Source organism: Armigeres subalbatus, chromosome 3 (assembly GCF_024139115.2).
Source record: "Armigeres subalbatus isolate Guangzhou_Male chromosome 3, GZ_Asu_2, whole genome shotgun sequence".
Taxonomy (NCBI): domain Eukaryota; kingdom Metazoa; phylum Arthropoda; class Insecta; order Diptera; family Culicidae; genus Armigeres; species Armigeres subalbatus.
Window position 1 is genome coordinate 200,391,338 of NC_085141.1, and position 19,417 is coordinate 200,410,754.

Consider the following 19,417-nt stretch of genomic DNA (forward strand, 5'->3'; position numbering starts at 1 on the left):
AACTTCTAATAACCCAGCAGTAAACAATACACAAGTTCATTTAATCATCGTATAATGTTCTGTGGAATTGATCTTCAACATATCAACTACCTTTGTAGCAAATCTGAGCTCAATCAGGCATACCGAACCAATATCTAGAAAAAAGGGTGATGGAGGTGTATTTTCCCATAACAAAAACTTTAACTTTAATGATGCAAACTTTAACTCAAATTCCCCAGCTTATGCGACAACCGACAAGCGATTGAGCTGAAATTTCAGAGATTCCGGATTCGACACCTTTTTTCTCCCCACACAAGGCAGGGCCAGTCTAAATTGATCTGTTGCCCTAACATGGAAAACAGACGCTGTTTTGAGCAACACCTTTTTGGTAAACAGGCGCTCGGAGGGTTGGTGTAGTTGATTCAAAGGTATAAGATTGCTAATGTCGTTACTGTTCGCGTGACTAACATGTAGGTTACTTCGACCTGGCAGCCAAAGTACCGGTACTACAAGTGTCAAACCAATGTTGCTGATAGAACAGAACATGCACTACTACCGTGTGGGACCGAAATCCGTACAGCACCGAAATCCGTCCACCTCATGAGATATCAATAAATCAAAGGGGGTTAAAGGTAATTATTGTAGAAATAATTTATCTTATCCTGTTCAGATACTTGGCAGTAAGCTTTTAGGGCATAGAAATGGAAAGAAAGCTTTGAAATTAAAACATAAAAAATCAAAAACAAATCATCACCCACCAAACGCGAAGTATTTGCCGCCATTTTGTTTTCGGGTAGAGCATAATTGCACCAAAAGTAACTGTGTTTTAATTACTGATTGCGAATCATTACATAAGATAAGCGGAATACACATCGAAGGGATCGCTTCTCAAAGTGCGTATCAAACTATTTACAGTGGCAGTTTAGTCAATTAGACTGCTTCAACTTAAATATTTAGTTAAAAAAAAGCTGTACGGATTTTGATCCTTTGATTCAAACTCCGTCCACGGTGGACAGATTTCGAGTCAGGAGTAGTAGATTTTATTCCTCATTTTATCATGTTTTTCGTAGTTTTTAATGAGTAAATGTGAAACACTTTAAAAGTAGAAGCCTTCATGCTCCTGTGTCAATGGCAAACGTTTTATTTACATTCGATTCCTATTTTCTAATGACTTTTTCATATACTAAGGTGCTTAAGTGTACGGATTTCGATGTCCCACGGTAAATGATGCATGAATTATGGCCAATTGAAGCTTGTTGAAGCATAATTTGGCAAAATAATTTAATTGACTACAGCGCCACTAGCGTTCTAGTACTTATGCTTCTACTGTTGGTTTTGGGATAGTGTGCTTTGAGCAGCACACGGTCGCATCGCATATGTAGGGTAGGGTGGCTCAAATTAGTATGGGAAAAACTTTGTTCAATTTTTTTGATGGGCCGCCCTCTTATTCGGTTCTATTTGATGCCCTGATGCTCTGGAAAAAATTTCAGCCAAATCGGTCAACGTTTGGGCAGTGCTAAACTCGTTGGAAGTTTATATGGAAAAATGTATGCAGAAATATCCAAAAACGGTAAATTGCAGCTGGACTAGACAACTTACGATGAAGAACTATGATACTCATTCAGATCTTGGAGAATTTAATACAGAATGTTATGCAGAAAACCGCGAGAAGATTCGAGTTTGCCCGGCTAAGTTATTAGCATTTCTCTGCAGTGGGGTTTGAGCAAATTTAGTTTCTTTTACCTTTGAAAAGAAATAAATTCACCCCTACAACACTTCAGTAAAATGCTAATATCTTTGCGTAATAAACTCTAATCTTCTCGCGGTTTTCAGCATAACATTCTGTATTTTATTTTACAAGAACTGAATGAGTATCATGGTTCTTGATCTTAAATTGTGCCGTCCAACTGCAAATCACTGTTTTTGGATGTTTCTGCATACATTTTTTCATATAAACTTCCAACGAGTTTAGCACTGCCCAAACGTTGACCGATTTGGCTGAAATTTTGTCCAGAGCATCAGGGCATCAAATAGAACCGAATAAGAGGGCGGCCCATCAAAAAATTTGAAAAAGTGTTTTTTGAGCCACCCTAATGTAGGGCCTGCTTGCGGATACATGCAGCTTTTTTTATAGAAGTATAGCAGATCCCACTGTCAAACCCCACAACATCCTCATTCAATAACTCATTCCAGAAGCTGAATTTCAAAACGTGTTGTATGGTGGACTTCGACCGACAACACTTCCCTAATAGGCTTTGGTTGTTTTTCTCGGACCCGGAGATGTTCAGTTAGCGCAGATCTGGGGCTACTATGCTCCTCGCACGCCCATACGATATAATCGATGTCCTGATAATCATCGCCACACAGAGATTACTTTCCGAGCGCCCCACTCTGAAAAGATGTGCATTTAAAGTGTAGTGATTGAACATTAGAAGACACATGGTTCTGTTCAAGGTTTCCTGACGAACTAATGTGAAAAATTCATCGAAGGTGATTTTCCGATCGTAAATATCGCCTTCCATAGCGCCCACCTTATCCAAAGAGTCCGCTTTCTCATTTCTCGGGATCGAGCTATGAGAAGGGACCCAAGCCATGGTGATTGTGTAAGACCGTTGTGATAAGGCACTCAAAGCTTTTCTTATCTCATTCAGAAGATACGCTGAGTGCTTAACCGGTTTCATTGACCGAACAGCCTCCAAGGAACTTAGACTGTCGGTGAAGATGAAAAAGAGGTCAGGAGGTAGGGATGCCATTTGTTCGAGTGAATAGTGCACAGCTGCTAGCTCAGCAGTATACACGGAACTAGGCTCTTTGAGCTTAAAGTAGGCGCTATGGAAAACGTTGAAAACACCGAAAGCATTGGAGTCATCCATTTTTGACCCATCTGTGTAAAAGCTTCTCTCCTTGCTGACGTGTCCGTATTTGCTTGCAAACAATGGAGGTATGACCTCCGCACGAAGGAAGTCTGGTATTCCATGAACCTACTGCTTCATGGACAGATCAAAAGTAACAGAGGAACTGTAAGAGTCTAAGATGTTAGCACGATTGGTGTCAACCGAAGATGGGCTTACCTCCAGCGTCATATATCAGTGGTAAATACTCATGAATCGAGATTGAAGGTTTTGTTCGAGCAGCTTCTCGAAGTTGTCAATGACCAATGGATTGAGAACCTCACAGCGGATGAGGAAAGGGTGCGATAATTCCGCGAAACGATCTGTCAACGGCAGTACTTCCACAAGTACTTCCAGGCTCATCGTATGAGTCGAATTCATTCAACCTAACGCGATACGGAGACAACGGTACTGAATCCGTTGAAGGGAGCGATAATTCCGCGAAACGATCTGTCAACGACAGTACTCCCGCAAGTACTTCCAGGCTCATCGTATGAGTCGAATTCATACAACCTAACGCGATACGGAGACAACGGTACTGAATCCGTTGAAGATTCAGCATGTGTGTTTAAGCCGCGGACTGAAAACAGAAACTACCGTATTCGAGGACCGACAGGATGGTTGCTCGGTACAACGTGATAAGATCTTCGGGGTGTGCACCCCACCATGTTCCGGTTATTGATCGCATGAAGTTGACCCGTTTCTGGCATTTTTGTGTCAGATACAAAATGTGCTTCCCGAAGGTGCATTTCGAGTCGAACCAGACCCCGAGGTATTTAAAAGACATGCTATGAGTGATTGTCTTACCCATCAGTTGAAGCGAGAACTTAGTTGGCTTATGTTTTTTTGAAAAGACAACCATCTCAGTTTTCTCCTGGGATAATTCGATACCCAGCTTTAAAAACCAAGCAGCCAAATTGTCCAGAGTTTCTTGCAATGGTCCTTGTAGATCAACCGCTGAAGGCCCCGAAATGGATACAACACAATCAGCTGCAAGCTGTCTCAACGAGCAATTTGACATGAGACATTCATCAATGTCTCTGACGTAAAAATTGTAAAGTAGGGGGCTCAAACATGAGCCCTAGGGGAGACCCATGCAGCTAATTCGTGAAGTTGCCGAGTCACCATGAGAAAAACTCATACGCTTCTCTGACAACAAATTGTACAAATAGTTGTTCACAATTGGTGAAAGTCCACACTCGTGGAGTTTGTCGGATAAGACATTGACGCAAACTGAATCAAAAGCCCCCTAATGTCCAAAAACACTGAGCCCATTTGCTCTTTTTTAGCGAAAGTACACAGTATAAAAATGTTACAGCATATATGATGTAACAAAAAGGCTCCGTTCGATTCGACTCATTATTCCATCACTTTTTAAAATTACAGGCCGTCGTTACAATGGAGCTTGTATCCAATATTGCATACAAGAAAAAAATGGCTGTAAAATTAAGGGTTATTGAACACAAAAATATGGGTTCAAATATTTCCATAGCGTGTAATTTTCAGAATTTTTAACTATGTAAGCTGAATTTCTGAAGAAAGCAACGCAAGACAGTCGTTCGTTCCCTTGCCCCTGCGGAAACCAAATTGTGTATCTGACAAAAAAACTATTTGATTTAACCCATTTGTCTAGCCGGAAGAGAATCATCTTCTCCAACAACTTACGAAGACAGGACAGCACCGCGATTGGGCGACACGAATTATAATCCGACGCAGGTTTTCCGCTCAATAAGCGCCTCTTCGGGACGTCTGGGAGGTTTTTAAGGAAATTGAAACTGATTCGATCCATCCCTGGAACGGAATTGTTACATGAAAGGAGAGCAAGTGAGAATTCAATCATCGAAAAGGGACGATCCATATCATCCCTGTCAGCAAAAGCATCACGTAGCTCTAGCCTCACCGGTACCGAATCCGGACAAACTTTCTTTGCCAAGTCGAGTATCCACCGCGACGAGCTTTCACGATCTTCGTTTACGGACGACGCGTTGCGCATTCTTCTCCCGACGGTCCACAGAGTTTTCATTGAGGTCTCGCGCGATAAACCTTCAACAAAAGTGCGCCAATATCCGCGTTTCTTCACTTTGATCAGTTTCTTGAACTGGATCTCGAGCGCAATGTAGCGTTTGTGAAGTACGATCGAACCATGTTTCCGAAATTCTTCGAATGCAGCGGATTTCTTGCGATAAAGTTGTGTACACTCGACATCCCACCACGGACTGTACCATAACCGAGCAGATGTGCGTGAGATCTCTCCGTAGATCTTCTCCATATGCTTCTCTCCGCATGATGCACAGCGAGGTTTATTGCAGCAGTACTGAAGGGTGTGACCCAGCTGCTTGCAATTAACACAATTCATCACCTGCGGTACATACAGCCGAACAGGTAGACGAAGTTTGCCAATCACTACGTAGTCAGGCAGTGCGGACCCGGAAAAAGTGACGCAGAAAGAGTCAGACGGGGAATAGCTCCGCTTCTCTCCCTCCTGCGACACCGAATACATTTGTTTGCAATCCAGTATCGCAACAGGTGGCAAAGAAACGTTCTTGAAACGACCGAAACCTTGTTCCAAATCGTTGTCATACTTCCCTCCGTCGCCACCCCCGCGATCTCACACACTGCTGACGGTAAATACACCTTATATTGGAGAGTGAAAAGCTCACAGGTGGCAATCTCGTTGGCCTGTTTGCGATCACTGACCGTGACGCGAAGTTTACTGGACCCATCCATGTCAATGGTTATGACAGATGAGAATCACTTTTCCAGATCTTTGCTGATCTGGCTGATATTCAAACGCTTGTCTTTGGGTCGAAAGAAAACAACATACGGCCCACTAGAGTCGTGAGGGTAGGCTCGTAGAGGAAACCTTAGCGTTGCTGGTGTCCATTTCATTTTGGTTTGGAACACCCGAATGCAACGAAACATCTAACATGGAATACGAAGTACCCCCGCCATCTTCGCCTTCGCGTATTGCGGACACGAAATGCGCCGCTGTAGCGAGGCACAATCTATTTTAAAACTAAACAATTATCACAAGGACAGAAAAAAACACATACACAAACAAAATATCGATTTGAAACAGAGGGGAAGACGAGTAAAAAAGAAAGAAAAAAACTATTCCAATAAGAAGGAGAAGAGAGGGGAATAATGAGAGGGAGCTCAATTAAATACTTGCGTTCCAACTACTGTGTCGCCGGCTAACAGTTCTGACAGCACACACTAGCTCGATGGACACTCGCCGGTGGTGCGGTCGAAGCGAACCACGCTATTGTTGGTGTTCTCGCCGCACACAACACTGCAACTGGGTGGATGGATGGTGGCAGGACGGCAGCGTCTGTGTTGGTGGAGACGCACGATGGGTGATGACTGTCGGCGTGGGACGATGATGCCTGCGCCTGCGATGGACGCCGAAGAAGCTACAAAGTTTTGCGTAGTTTTGCAAAACCAACGAAATGGCTACTTAACTGCTTCAGCTAAGGACCACTTCGACTCGAGCACTATGCTTCAAAACACTTTCGAAAAAAAAACGCTACCTGTACTTCAGGAAAAAACCGAATGAGAAGCAGACCGTACACGGACTTATAGCCGTCTCGTACGAATGCTAGACGTAGAATGATTCAACAAATTTAATACAGAGAGAAAAGGGGACACCAGCGGCAATTTTCCTCTGTATTTTATGAGTTCTATTGGCAAATAATACTTACATCACAATTTGCATTAAGGCCGCATACTCCTGAGCAAGGGTTTACACAATTCCCATTCCGACAGGCTTGATCTCCCCGACATTCGGTGTGGTCCAAACATTCAGATCTGTCAAAATAATATAATAAAACCCTGATTAATCCACCTAGCGGTGTTTGTGGCTTTCTCGTGCATTAGAAATACTATAAAGACTTGAATGAAATGTTCTTATCGTGTATTTTTTTTCGAAGGGAAACAATGGGACAGAATTCCCTGTCGAATGAAACTTGTTGTTAGCGAATCAGTTAAGGATAAGTGCCAAAAAATGAGTGAGTTTTACGCACATACATACATACACACAAACATCACCTCGGCCCGTTAGGTTGGGATGTAGATACTCTGTAGTAGTGCGTATACTGAAGCTGACAATGTGACGTTTAACTACGGAAGCGCTGAAAATCGCAATGCGACTGATGCCAGTTAAGTCTCGATTGTCGTGCAAATATCCTAAATAAATAAATAAATTATGGATCTGGCAGCGCGCGTTAATGGACTTTACTTTGGTTATTGCGATTGCTATACTTTGGATGCGAGGGCTGGTAGTCGAGACACCGACTTGAACCGGCGAGTGGGCTAATGGCTAGGCTATCTTCCGTCCCATAAAACCGTGGCGAGCCTTGTAGCACACCGTTCAATCCAACCACCTAGTTTTGCCAACTGGGTGGGAGTAGGCTCAGATGACAATTCCTGACTAACGCTGATCTGGCTCTGAACACGCAAGTGTCAACCCTCGCATGGCCCCTCCCGCATGGGAACGCTTAGAGAGGGGAGGGGGGGGGGTTGAGCGAAATGTGACGATCCATACACAATTTTCAGATGTTTCCTACAAAATGTATGACATAGGGGAGAGGGGGGGGGGTTGAAAATGATCAATTCTTGCGTTATTAATGGATCTTCCTTTACTGAGGAGAGGGAGTTGATAGTGAGCCAGGCTACGAAGGAACGAGGCCGAATTAAAAACAGCTTTCAGAGCGCTAGACTGCAAAACTTTGAAGACGCATGGCCGTCACCAGTGCAACTCCTAAGCTCAGTAAGGAAAATGGAAGCTGCAAAGAATACGGCTGAGAGAGAGAATGGAGTTGTTGCCAAGAAGGGTAACGTCCGTATGCGAAAGGGCGCATCTTCCTTCCGTAGTCGACAGAGGCAATTATTGTCAAAGCCGAGGGTAAAAGCTACGCCGATGTACTGAGGGTAAGGTGGCTCAAAAAACACCTTTTCAAACTTTTTGATGAGCCGGTTCTATTTGATGCCTTTATGCTCTGTACAAAATTTCAACCAAATCGATCAATGTTTGGGCGGTACCAAACTCGTTAGAAGTTTTTCTGAAAAAAATGAATGCAGAAACAGCGAAAAACAATGATTTGCAGTTAGCCGACACAATTCACGATGAAGAACTATTGCGAGAAAAGAGAAAAATTCTATTTTTGCGGAGCAAAGAAGAAGAAGCAGACTGAGTGTCGGAAACTTCAAAATGGCATGCACTGTACGAAAAGTGTTGATATTTCTTGATATCAAGAATATTTGAGAAATCTAAAATGTTTCAAAATCACATAAATATATGACAAAATGCCTTCAAAGTATCATAAAACTTGTTCAAAAACTATAGCGGCATGTAACACTGGTTTAAAGTTGCATATTCCCGTTGATTTTAATAATCAACATTCACACCGAAAAAAATAAACCAAACATTTTTACCGTGCAACAAGTGATTTGACGTTTGAGGAACAGCTTTCCGACAGTCGACCGTCGGACCCCGGTTCGAATTTTTCAATCTTCTCGCAATATGATACTCATTCAGGTCTTGTAGAATTATATACAGAATGTTATGCTGTTAACCCCGAGAAGATTAGAGTTTATTAGGCAAAGATATTAGCATTTTACTGAAGTGTAGTATGGGTGATTTTTTTTTCAAAGATAAAAGAAACGAAATTTGAAGAGTGCTGCGTATAAAAAGTTGACAGAAGAGGTGCTGGATAATGGAATACATGTTCTGGCCCTATGTCCAATAGAAGTAGTCCAGTGTCGGGGCCTGGGTGAACTCTGGCCTGAAACAGCCAGATGCTGGAACCAGAAACTAAGCAATGTGTTATCCAGCTTGGGGTTCAAGTCAAGTTCAGCCAACCCTTGCCTGTACGTGGCGACGAAGAACGGGGAAAAGGTTTATCTGGCCGTATGTGTACCTAGGAAGTATTTTCTTGGTTTGGAAGTGGAAAAACTCAAAGGTGCAGGCCAATCGGGTTGTACGCAAAGGTGGCGTAGGAGTACGTAGCTATACGAAATGGATGGTATTTGCTATAATAATGTGTGTCTCTTTATTAACATTGAGCAAACTGTTCGGAGGTCAACTGAATCTCTGAGTCTCTAATCATGGAATTAACATGACTCATCGGCCGCATCGCCGCTGAAGCCACTCGAGTGGCTTTTAGTAGAGGATATCACAATCCTTGAAGACACCATCCTCAAAAATGTCCGAAATAAAGGAGAAATAAGCAGAATCATAAGTGGCATAAAACCAAACGCGAATGAATTTTTTTTGCAACGTTTGGTTTTCGCCCGCGATGATAACGTACGTGGCAAAGTGAGGAGAACTTCAAGAACTAATTACACATACACGGTAAAAAATATACACGTCCATGCGAACTGTTCTGCATTTGAATATGCACTACTTTGGAATCAAATCAATATCAATAGCTGAGCTTGTCGCATTCAAAGACCACCACTTCCATTTGACGTGCACAATGTTTTGAATTTAAAACAACAAAATAAAAAAAATAAAATTACCTCAGCTCAGATTTGAATAGCATACCTTTGCTTGAAAGTCCTCCGTCTTACCATGACTCCATCTCATACTTCGAAATACCTCTTGAAATAAGCAGAATAGATGAAAGAACTGTCATCTATTTTTAGAACAACACCAATATCGCTCCACTCTTAAATCAATAGCCTTGAACCTGTGAATTCAATAGCATAGCACTTTCAATTCTAGTGGAGACATTATTGGTGCTGATCGAAGTGCTAATCATTTCAACATCCAGTGAGTAGCACTTTGATCAACAGTGTTGATGTTATGGAATTGTTGGCATTCAACACACTCGTGAAAGGTGTGCCATCACTTCAAAATCAAAGGAATATCATTTTCAATAATAGTGATTTTAAAGTTGATCATTCAATAGATGGAACAGTTAAATTGAGCGTGTTGATTTTTTACCGTGTATTTCTTTTAAGGACTTGAACTATTTATCCAAGAAGAGGTATTGGCGTCTTCATCGATTTGGCTGTCTTCGGCGGAAAGTGAAATTTTCTGGCAAGATTATTTGGTTTTGTTTCTGTTAATCATTGGAAAGGAAATCGTTTTTTTCCGGCCACCAATTAATACAAAAAAGGTCAATCCAAGATAAATTTTCTTCGAAGTGCAAAACTTAATCGTTTAGCGACGACAGAAAGTTACCCTTCGGTAGCAGAATCACAAGCGCTCGATGGAAGAGATGATGCAATAAATTTGTTTGAATGGGTGGAATCACTCACAGCTACCACGCCAAACGCCGATGCCACCAAAACAGACCATTTTTGCAATCAACCCTGAGAAGAACATTTTTTTCCCAATGCGCCTTTCCAATGACTAAGGCTCCGTCAGACGTTGCAAGCAAATCACTCGCAGAGAGCATTTTGCTCGCAGAAAGTGACATCTGTCAAAAATTTGCATGTCTGACTACACTGAAAGTGCATGCAAACAAATGACATATGGCAAGCAAACGCATTGTTTGACTGATAAGCGTTAAAAATTTGCAACTCGCATAAACAGAATTGCGCTTGCTATTGCAGCACTAGCAAATTTTTCGCTCGCAAATGTGAACACGTTTTCAGATGGCAGCGTTGCACAGCAAAAATAAGAATGGAATTTAGATTTTTTGGCCGAAAAACAAGTTTTTCTTTTTTGTTTATATTTGCATGAGAGTATATCTGACATTTGCAAAAAATGAAAAGCTGCTACGTGTGACTGCAATGGCGAGTGCTCCAAGCGCATCCTACAAAAAAGTGTTGTATGGGTGACCATCGCAAAACCGTCCATACATTGCAAGCTGGGCATTTTTAAGGGAAAAAAGTTTTTCTAACAACAACTTTTTCTAGTATGAATTCTGGGTCTTTAAAGGGTGTCAGTGGATTCAACATATACAATACATCTATTAAGTATTCCAGTACAGGCAAGCAGAGTACAATGTTTGGGTCGTAACTGGTCGCAACTAAACAAGCGAATAAAGGACAATAGTATTTTTTTGAAGATATGAACAATTTTTTAATGTAACTTTTAATTTAAAAAAAAAAACTATATTTAATTGCTAAATTAGGAAAAATATCATTGAAATTGAGTTGTTTGGGGTTCTGAGATAAGTATGGCATTCATCTCGGCATTCATCGGTTTAGTTTCGGATGAAAATACACTAAAAATAATTCCGACAAAAAAAGTTTTTATCAGAACACTTTTTTCCCTTAAAAGTGCCCAGCTTGCGATGTATGGACGGTTGGTAGGTAACATAATAGCCTATCTTGAGACAAAATTTCGTTCAAATCAAAAGTGGCGTTTTTTCGCAAATCGACTTATAATTTTTAAAACTGATTTTTTTCAGTGTGTGGCTAAATTTGGATTGTTTCCAATATTTTCACTAGAATGTTTGACTGATTTCGCAATAGTCACCCACACAACACTTTTTTGTAGGAAGCATCGTTTTTCGATTATATTCATTTGAAAAAATCAGTAAAACAAGTTTGGCCCTTTTCAAAATATAGTCTAGATCAAATTTGAAAATTTGTTTGTAAAAGTTCACATTTGTTCTACGTGTAGTAATTTAACTATTGAATTGTCAATTGAAATAAGTCGTCATTCCAATCAAACGACAACAAAATCAATCAACAACGGTGCTCACTTGCACTTTTGACAGCTGACCGACCAAATGCTCTCAACTCCTGGTTGTCAGTCTGGGTGTCATGCTTACCTAAGAATGCATTAGACTTTCGCAAAATGATCTTTAGTTACGCGTGTAGATCGAGAGACCTTACTCCAGGAATTTCTTGGATGACCAATAACATATGCTGTCTACCACGAGGTCTACCACATCTTTTCTCTGTACCACAAGGAGCATGTACTATACATAAGGGCACTCCTCACGGAATCCACTTTTCAAAGTTATCGCGTTTTCAAGGGCACACGATTCGATACAGAAGCAACGCACAAGTGTCATTTTTATTTTTTCAGCTTTGCTGCGACGCAGCATGCGTGAAAAAATAGAAATGACAGTTGTGCGTTACTTCCGTATCGAGTGGTGTGCCCTTGAAAACGCGAGTAATTTGAAATCTGGATTCCGTGAGGAGTGCCCTTAAAACAGGACTGCAAATCTTTGTTCCTGACTATAGAGCTTTAGCCATTTCTTGGATATCTGTGACCTTATGCAGAATAACTATCATGTCAGTTAATTTCGAAAATCAAATTTGAAAGTTTATTTTCGGTTCCAGTTAACAAAAATTTCCAAGTGCAATCCCATTTCGACCGCATAAAAATGATTTTGATTGTACTGCCATTCAGTTAAGTGCATCAGTCTGTCAAACAACTAAAACATAAGCTTAACATGTACGTGGATAGTGCTGCCAACAAATTTCTATTATGAAATTGTTTTTCCTATTTCAAGCTTTTGGAATAGTGGAAAATTTTAGTATGAATGGCGCGTGTGTATGAAAATATATATTTGGAAGACTTTATTTTTATTACAGGGACTATATCCAAGGGGCAGCAGGGACTATGTCCAAGGGCTTGGCGATCCCTCTGCAGGCCATCTGCGAGTTGTGGCGCCTGCATAGGATGTGGTGGGGTTTGACAGTGGGCCCTGTTAAACCTCTATAAAAAGCTACATGAATCCACAAATAGGCTCCGCCAAAGCGACTGTGTGCCGCTCAAAGCGCACAAGCCCAAGTCCTGGTGTTAGGTGGGACGCTAAACAGCCCTGACACGAAGGCCCTCCGACGAGATAGGAGGTTTGCGCAGGCCCAATAAGCCGCCTTTAAAAACAACTATTACGAACGACATAGAAGATAATACGACTCGATACAATCGGCAACGACCTAGGCGACGAATAAAGGATCACGATTGGAAGCTTGGAACATGGAACTGCAAGTCGCTAGGCTTCGCAGGTTGCGACAGGATAATCTACGATGAATTACATCCCCGCAACTTCGATGTCGTAGCGCTGCAGGAAATCTGCTGGACAGGACAGAAAGTGTGGAAAAGCGGGCATCGAGCGGCTACCTTCTACCAAAGCTGTGGCACCACCTGGGAACCGGCTTCATAGCGCTGGGAAAGATGCGCCAACGCGTGATTGGGGGGCAGCCACTCAATGCAAGGATGTGCAAGCTGAGGATAAAAGGCCGTTTCTTCAACTATAGCATCATCAACGTGCACTGCCCACACGAAGGGAGATCCGACGACGAGAAAGAAGCGTTCTATGCGCAGCTGGAGCAGACATACGATGGATGCCCGCTGCGGGACGTCAAAAATCGTCATCGGTGACATGAACGCTCAGGTAGGAAGGGAGGAAATGTATAGACCGGTCATCGGACCGGATAGTCTGCATACCGTATCGAACGACAACGGCCAACGATGCATAAACTTTGCAGCCTCCGCGGAATGGTAGTCCGAAGCACTTTCTTCCCGCAAGAATATCCACAAGGCCACATGAAATCACCTAATCAAGTAACGGAAAACCAAATCGACCACGTTCTAATCGACGGTAAATTCTTCTCCGACATCACGAACGTACGCACTGACCGCAGTGCGAATATTGAATCCGACCACTACCTCGTTGCAGTATGTCTCCCCTCAAAACTCTCGACGGTGATCAACACGCGTCGTAGTCGTCCGCCGCGGCCAAACATTGGGCGGCTACAAGACGGTAGACTAGCCCAAGACTACGCGCAGCAGCTGGAAGTGGCACCTAACGGAAGAGCGGCTAGGCGCAGCATCTCTTGAAGATGGCTGGAGAGATATTCGATTTGCCATTGGAAGCACCGCAACCGCTGCACTAGGCACGGTGGCTCCGGATCAGAGGAACGACTGGTATGACGGCGAATGTGAGCAGTTAGTTAAGGAGAAGAATGCAGCATGGGCGAGATTGCTGCAACACCGCACGAGAGCGAACGAGGCACGATACAAACGGGCGCGGAACAGACAAAACTCGAGATCGAGACCGTGATTTTCACGAAGTCCGTCCAGTTATTTGGTTTCGAATACGACATTGATATCATGTCACGTAACTTTGAGAGGATGGAGGAAGCCTACATCAGACTGAAAAGCGAAGCTAAACGGATTGGACTAGTCATCAACACGTCGAAGACGAAGTACATGATAGGAAGAGGCTCAAGAGAGGTCAATGTAAGCCACCCACCACGAGTTTCTATCGGTGGTGATGAAATCGAAGGTTGAAGAATTCATGTACTTGGGCTCACTGGTGACCGCCGATAACGATACCAGCAGAGAAATTCGGAAACGCATAGTGGCTGGAAATCGTACGTACTTTGGACTCCGTAAGACGCTCCGATCGAATAGAGTTCGCCGCCGTACCAAACTGACTATCTACAAAACGCTTATAAGACCGGTAGTTCTCTACGGACACGAGACCTGGACGATGCTCGTGGAGGACCAACGCGCACTGGGAGTTTTCGAAAGGAAAGTGTTGCGTACCATCTATGGTGGGGTGCAGATGGCGGACGGTACGTGGAGGTGGCGAATGAACCACGAGTTGCATCAGCTGTTGGGAGAACCATCCATCGTTCACACCGCGAAAATCGGAAGACTGCGGTGGGCCGGGCACGTAGCCAGAATGTCGGACAGTAATCCGGTGAAAATGGTTCTCGACAACGATCCGACGGGAACAAGAAAGCGAGGTGCACAGCGGGCAAGGTGGATCGATCAGGTGGAGGACGATTTGCGTACCCTCCGCAGACTGCGTGGTTGGCGAAGTGCAGCCATGGACCGAGCTGAATGGAGAAGACTTTTATGTGCAGCACAGGCCACTCCGGCCTTAGTCTGATAATAAATAAATAAATTATTTTTATTACGCTACCTGAAAATAATTCAAAACCCCGCTTTTATTGACTGCATGCAGATGTGTAACATAAGATTATTTCAGTTCAAACCGCCAGCCCGCCAGTTTGGCAACGCGCTTTTCGACTATAAACAAGGCGACGAAGAAAATAAATTTCAAACGCTCCAAAGTTTGAAAAAACAGATCATTTGAACGCATTCCGGCAGTTATTTCTCAATTATTATTCACTTGAGCAATAGACATTGCTTTTATTTAGGGCGAAGTGCGGTGAAAATCAGTGAATTACGTTGATTTTGGTGACGATATTGCGCGTCTTCTACAGCAGTGAATGAACTAGATTTCCCTTCGTCGCACGGATAACGTAGGAAATTGTGCAAAAAGTCTCAGTCTCAACTTTAAATTTGACTGTATTTCAAGTAAGTAACACCGGAATGTAATTTAAATGAATGCAGATCGTAGTGTACACTTTTTTCTATCTCGCCAGATGATTTGTTCATTATGTTAGTTTACGATTCGCGAGTATTTAGTGATTTAGAATGTGATATGACGGATACTAGCGCCATGGACGAATTAGCGCATAACCCTAGTAGAATAATAAGCAAGCATTAGACATCCTTCTTAACCGTTGTCCTTCTTAACCATTGGATTTCACCTTTACCGGATCTATCGCACAGTGGAAGAAAACATTATAATAGTTTATACTTTTACCGTTTGAAAGAAAATCGTGAAGGCTTGAATTGATGATATTTCGTTGGAATCATTGTCAAGAACGACATTGTTGGAATCATTGTCAAGAACACTCAGGCTTTTTATATTCGTGGGGCAATACGTAATTGTTTCGTGATACATAATTGATTCCTGATTTATAAAGCTGTTGGAGATTACAACGAACAAAATTGCTGGAGTAATGAAGAAAATTCATGCAGTTGTTGTAAAGTTGTGCGGAAACGAACACCAACAAATTCATAAAAAATCGACCATATTGGATGTCTGTTACAGATTTCCTATGTACTATGTAGCATGTATAACATTAGAGGCATTCCACGGGGGCATGTCAGTCGATCCTGAGCGACCATTTCGAAAATATTTGAAACTCTGCACAGTTTTTCAATTTCATCTAAATCGTCATTTTTCGATATCAAATCTTCATATTGAGTCACGACTAACTTTTCAAAAGGGTGTATGTGAAAATGGTTCAAAAATATTTAAAAAGCTGCACAGCAAAAACGGAATGTTCGATTGTTATGATTTTTTCAGCAAAGTTAGACAACTAAATGGTGATTCTTAAGAAAATGTGCACAGTAAAAAATTTTTTTTTTTGCCTTTAAAAATATCATTTTTTCACAAAAACTCAAATATCTCAAAACCCTATCTTTTTTTGAACGTATTTTTTTTAGGGAAAACGGTCCATTATATTAGCTATCTACCATAAAAATTTGGTGATGGTAAACTAATAAACAAAAAGTTATGACATTTCAAACATTTCACAATTTTCACATTTAGTAAAAAAATTTTTTCTTTGTAAGTTATTTCGAGAATTGCAGTTTGATGCAGATTTTATTGTTTAGGGACGTGATTTAAAACAAGTTGTTTTCATGATATTTTGATTTAATTATTCATAGCATCTATAAGAAACTTAGACACGATCCAGTGTTGTGATCAAAAGTATTGATAGTGTCATAATTTTCATTGCACGTGACTGGCGAAAAATTCTTTTAATAGTGTTGAAACCTGTTGATAATAACGTTGATAGAAACATATCAGAAATTTTATTTTTAAGACAAAAGCTGCAAAATCAAAGATTTATATACACGTGTACGTCTATAGTTTACCTGCAAAAATATACCTCTTAGAGAATAGACTTTATGATCGGAGGAAACGGGTATCTTCAACAACAACAAATGCATGATAGGTACATACCATGAAAATGTTTCACGAAAAAGCAAAAAAATTACTACTACTAAGGTTGTTAAAGATCTTATAGTAATTTTTTCTTCAGTCAAGCAAATGACACCAAACTAGTCAGTAAAAACTTAAAAGTGATTTTGTTTATTGAAATATTACGAACAACATGAGTAGCCGCTTTCAACTGTTGTAGGCCGTTTGATGGAAAAAGTGTTCAAAAGAGTTACGAAATCTCACCGAAAGCACCATAGATAAACTGAAAGCGACTGGTTATGCTCCAATGTCCACATTGAATACAAATTTACGCATTTGCACGTCCTGCCGTCTAAACGTTGACAAAAGAGCAATCTGTATATCATCGGTTGAGCAGAGCGCAGGAAGTTCGAAAACGACAGCAACTGAGGAATTGCCAGATGTATCGACATTAATCGACAACAACTGAGGAATTACCAGAAGTATTAAGTGCTGAGAGCCTTGCCACCGTACCATCAGCGAAATCTGTTTCAACAAATCAATCGGAAGATGAGTGTATCCAAAAGGTCAACATCGAACGCTTTAACGAGGGCATAGCTGGGATAAAAGTGACTCCGATTAAATGGAGTAAGATGGACTACGTTTATTACCCGGAGAAAATACCGTGAAATAAACGAAGCTGTACGAAGAAACCTCTTCAAATTAGGACCTGATGATGTGGAAAATACAGACTACGATGAGGTAATTATAAATATGAAGGAAAGGTTCTCGAATGCAGCCACGACAAGGAAAGAAAAATTATTGATTTTGTCGATGCTGCCAAGTTCGTGGTCTATTCAGGATGCCATTGATGAGTTCAAAACCAATAGAAATACAGTAAAAGAGGCAAAACAATTGAAGAATAACTGTCTTTCAACCAAAAATACTAGGTCTAGTACTGCATTAACAGATGAGACAAAAGAAATAGTAGTTCAATATTTTGAAGATGATGAAGTAAGTCGAGCTATGCCTGGTCAAAAAGATTATGTATCAGTAAAAAAGATGGAAAGCGTCAAGCAATCCAAAAACGATTAATGATGACGACTTTGAAAGAAGCGTACACACGCTTCAAGGAAATTCACGATAATATTAAAATAGGTTTTTCCTCATTTGCAAGCCTTTCGGCCAAGGCAATGTAAGCTTCTTTCCAATTCAGGAACACATAATGTGTGTGTGTGCACAACCCATGAAAATATTAATCTTATTTTACATAGTTTGAAAAGAATCAATTTAACAAAGGATATTAAAATGTTAACTGGTAGTCTTTTGTGTGAAAATACAACATCAAATTGCTATCTACGATCTTGTTCGGATTGTCCAGATTCTTCATCATTGGAAAATACTTTATTCGCTGAGTTTGAAGAAAATATATTGATCAGTTATCATTTGAGCAATGGGTGACCACGGATAGGTGTGACATAGAAACTATTGTAAAACCTGTAGATGAGTTTGTGTCATATTTTTGCTTGAAATTAGAAAGTTTAATCCTCACGATTTCATTAAAACAGAACAATCCAGCTTTTCAAAAAAATACGAAAAATACATTACAAAATGGTGAATTTTTAGTCATTTGTGATTTTCTCTGAAAAATTACAGCTTTGTATTGTAAGATGAAGTGCAGTCCCATCACTGGAACGTACAACAAGCTACAATTCATCCATTCGTTATTTATTATTTTAATGGAAGTACGCAAATTGAACACTTAAGTTTTATTATAATTTCCGAAGATTTAAGACACGATTCAGTATCCGTAAACTTGTTCATTGAAAAAATGATTAACTTTTACGCGTTGATAAGCATAAAGAAGTCAAAAAGATATATTTCATGTCTGATGGAGCAGCGTCGCAGTACAAAAATCTTAAGAATTTTTTTTGCCTATGTCAATTTAAATCAATGTACGGAATTGATGCAGAATGGCATTTTTTGCTACATCACATGGCAAAAGGTCCTTGTGATGCTATTGGAGGAACAATAAAGCGCATGGCCACAAGAGCAAGTTTAGCCAAAGAACGTGAGCATCCAATTAAAACTGCGAAAGAACTTTTTGGATTGGGCAAATCGTAGAAAAGAAAAGATTTAACCAAATTATCATTTTGTTTTACTACTACTGAAGAGTACGAAATAAAGGCTTCAGGAGCTCAGCGAGCAGATTTAATAACGCGAAAACGATCCAAGGAACCCAAAAATTTCACTGTTTCATTCCATTGTGGGAAATTAAAATTAAAGCAAAACTATACTCAAACTGTGCTGATAATAATTCAAAAAGTGTTCGATATTTTAAAAATTTGAATAAAATAAATAAAAAATAAGTATTAATAAACTGTTTTCATGATATCATAACCTATACCAAAATTCAAACCCAAAACTCTTAGAGTTTCTATAACAACATTGTGTAACTGCCACATTTAATTTAATACTTAGGATAATATTAATTCATTTTTATTTATTTATACATATAATATTTATACATATAATATACATAATATCGATGAATACATAAATATGGAATATCATACAAACAACTTTGTTTAACTCACGCAAAGGCCCTTAACAATAAAATCAGCATCAAACTTGGTGATTCTTGAAAAAAAAATACACGAAATTTTTTTTTGTTTACTATATGTGAAAATTGTGAAATGTTTGAAATGTCATAACTTTTGTTTATTAGTTTACCATCACCAAAATTTTTATGGTAGATAGCTAATATAATGGACCGTTTTCCCTAAAAAATACGTTCGAAAAAAGATAGGGTTTTGAGATATTTGAGTTTTGTGACAAAAATGATATTTTAAAGGCAAAAAA

General features: G+C 40.5%; 1 protein-coding gene across 6 annotated transcripts in view; it reads right to left on the bottom strand.

The window, feature by feature from the left end:
- The window catches only part of LOC134225993 (slit homolog 1 protein), a 334,401-nt gene that overhangs the window by 121,738 nt on the left and 193,246 nt on the right, over positions 1-19,417 (bottom strand). For all 6 annotated transcript variants that reach the window (XM_062706488.1, XM_062706487.1, XM_062706486.1 and 3 more), the window contains one exon: positions 6,572-6,677. In XM_062706488.1, the coding sequence (XP_062562472.1) occupies positions 6,572-6,677 (106 nt within the window). The remainder of the gene's footprint in view (positions 1-6,571; positions 6,678-19,417) is intronic.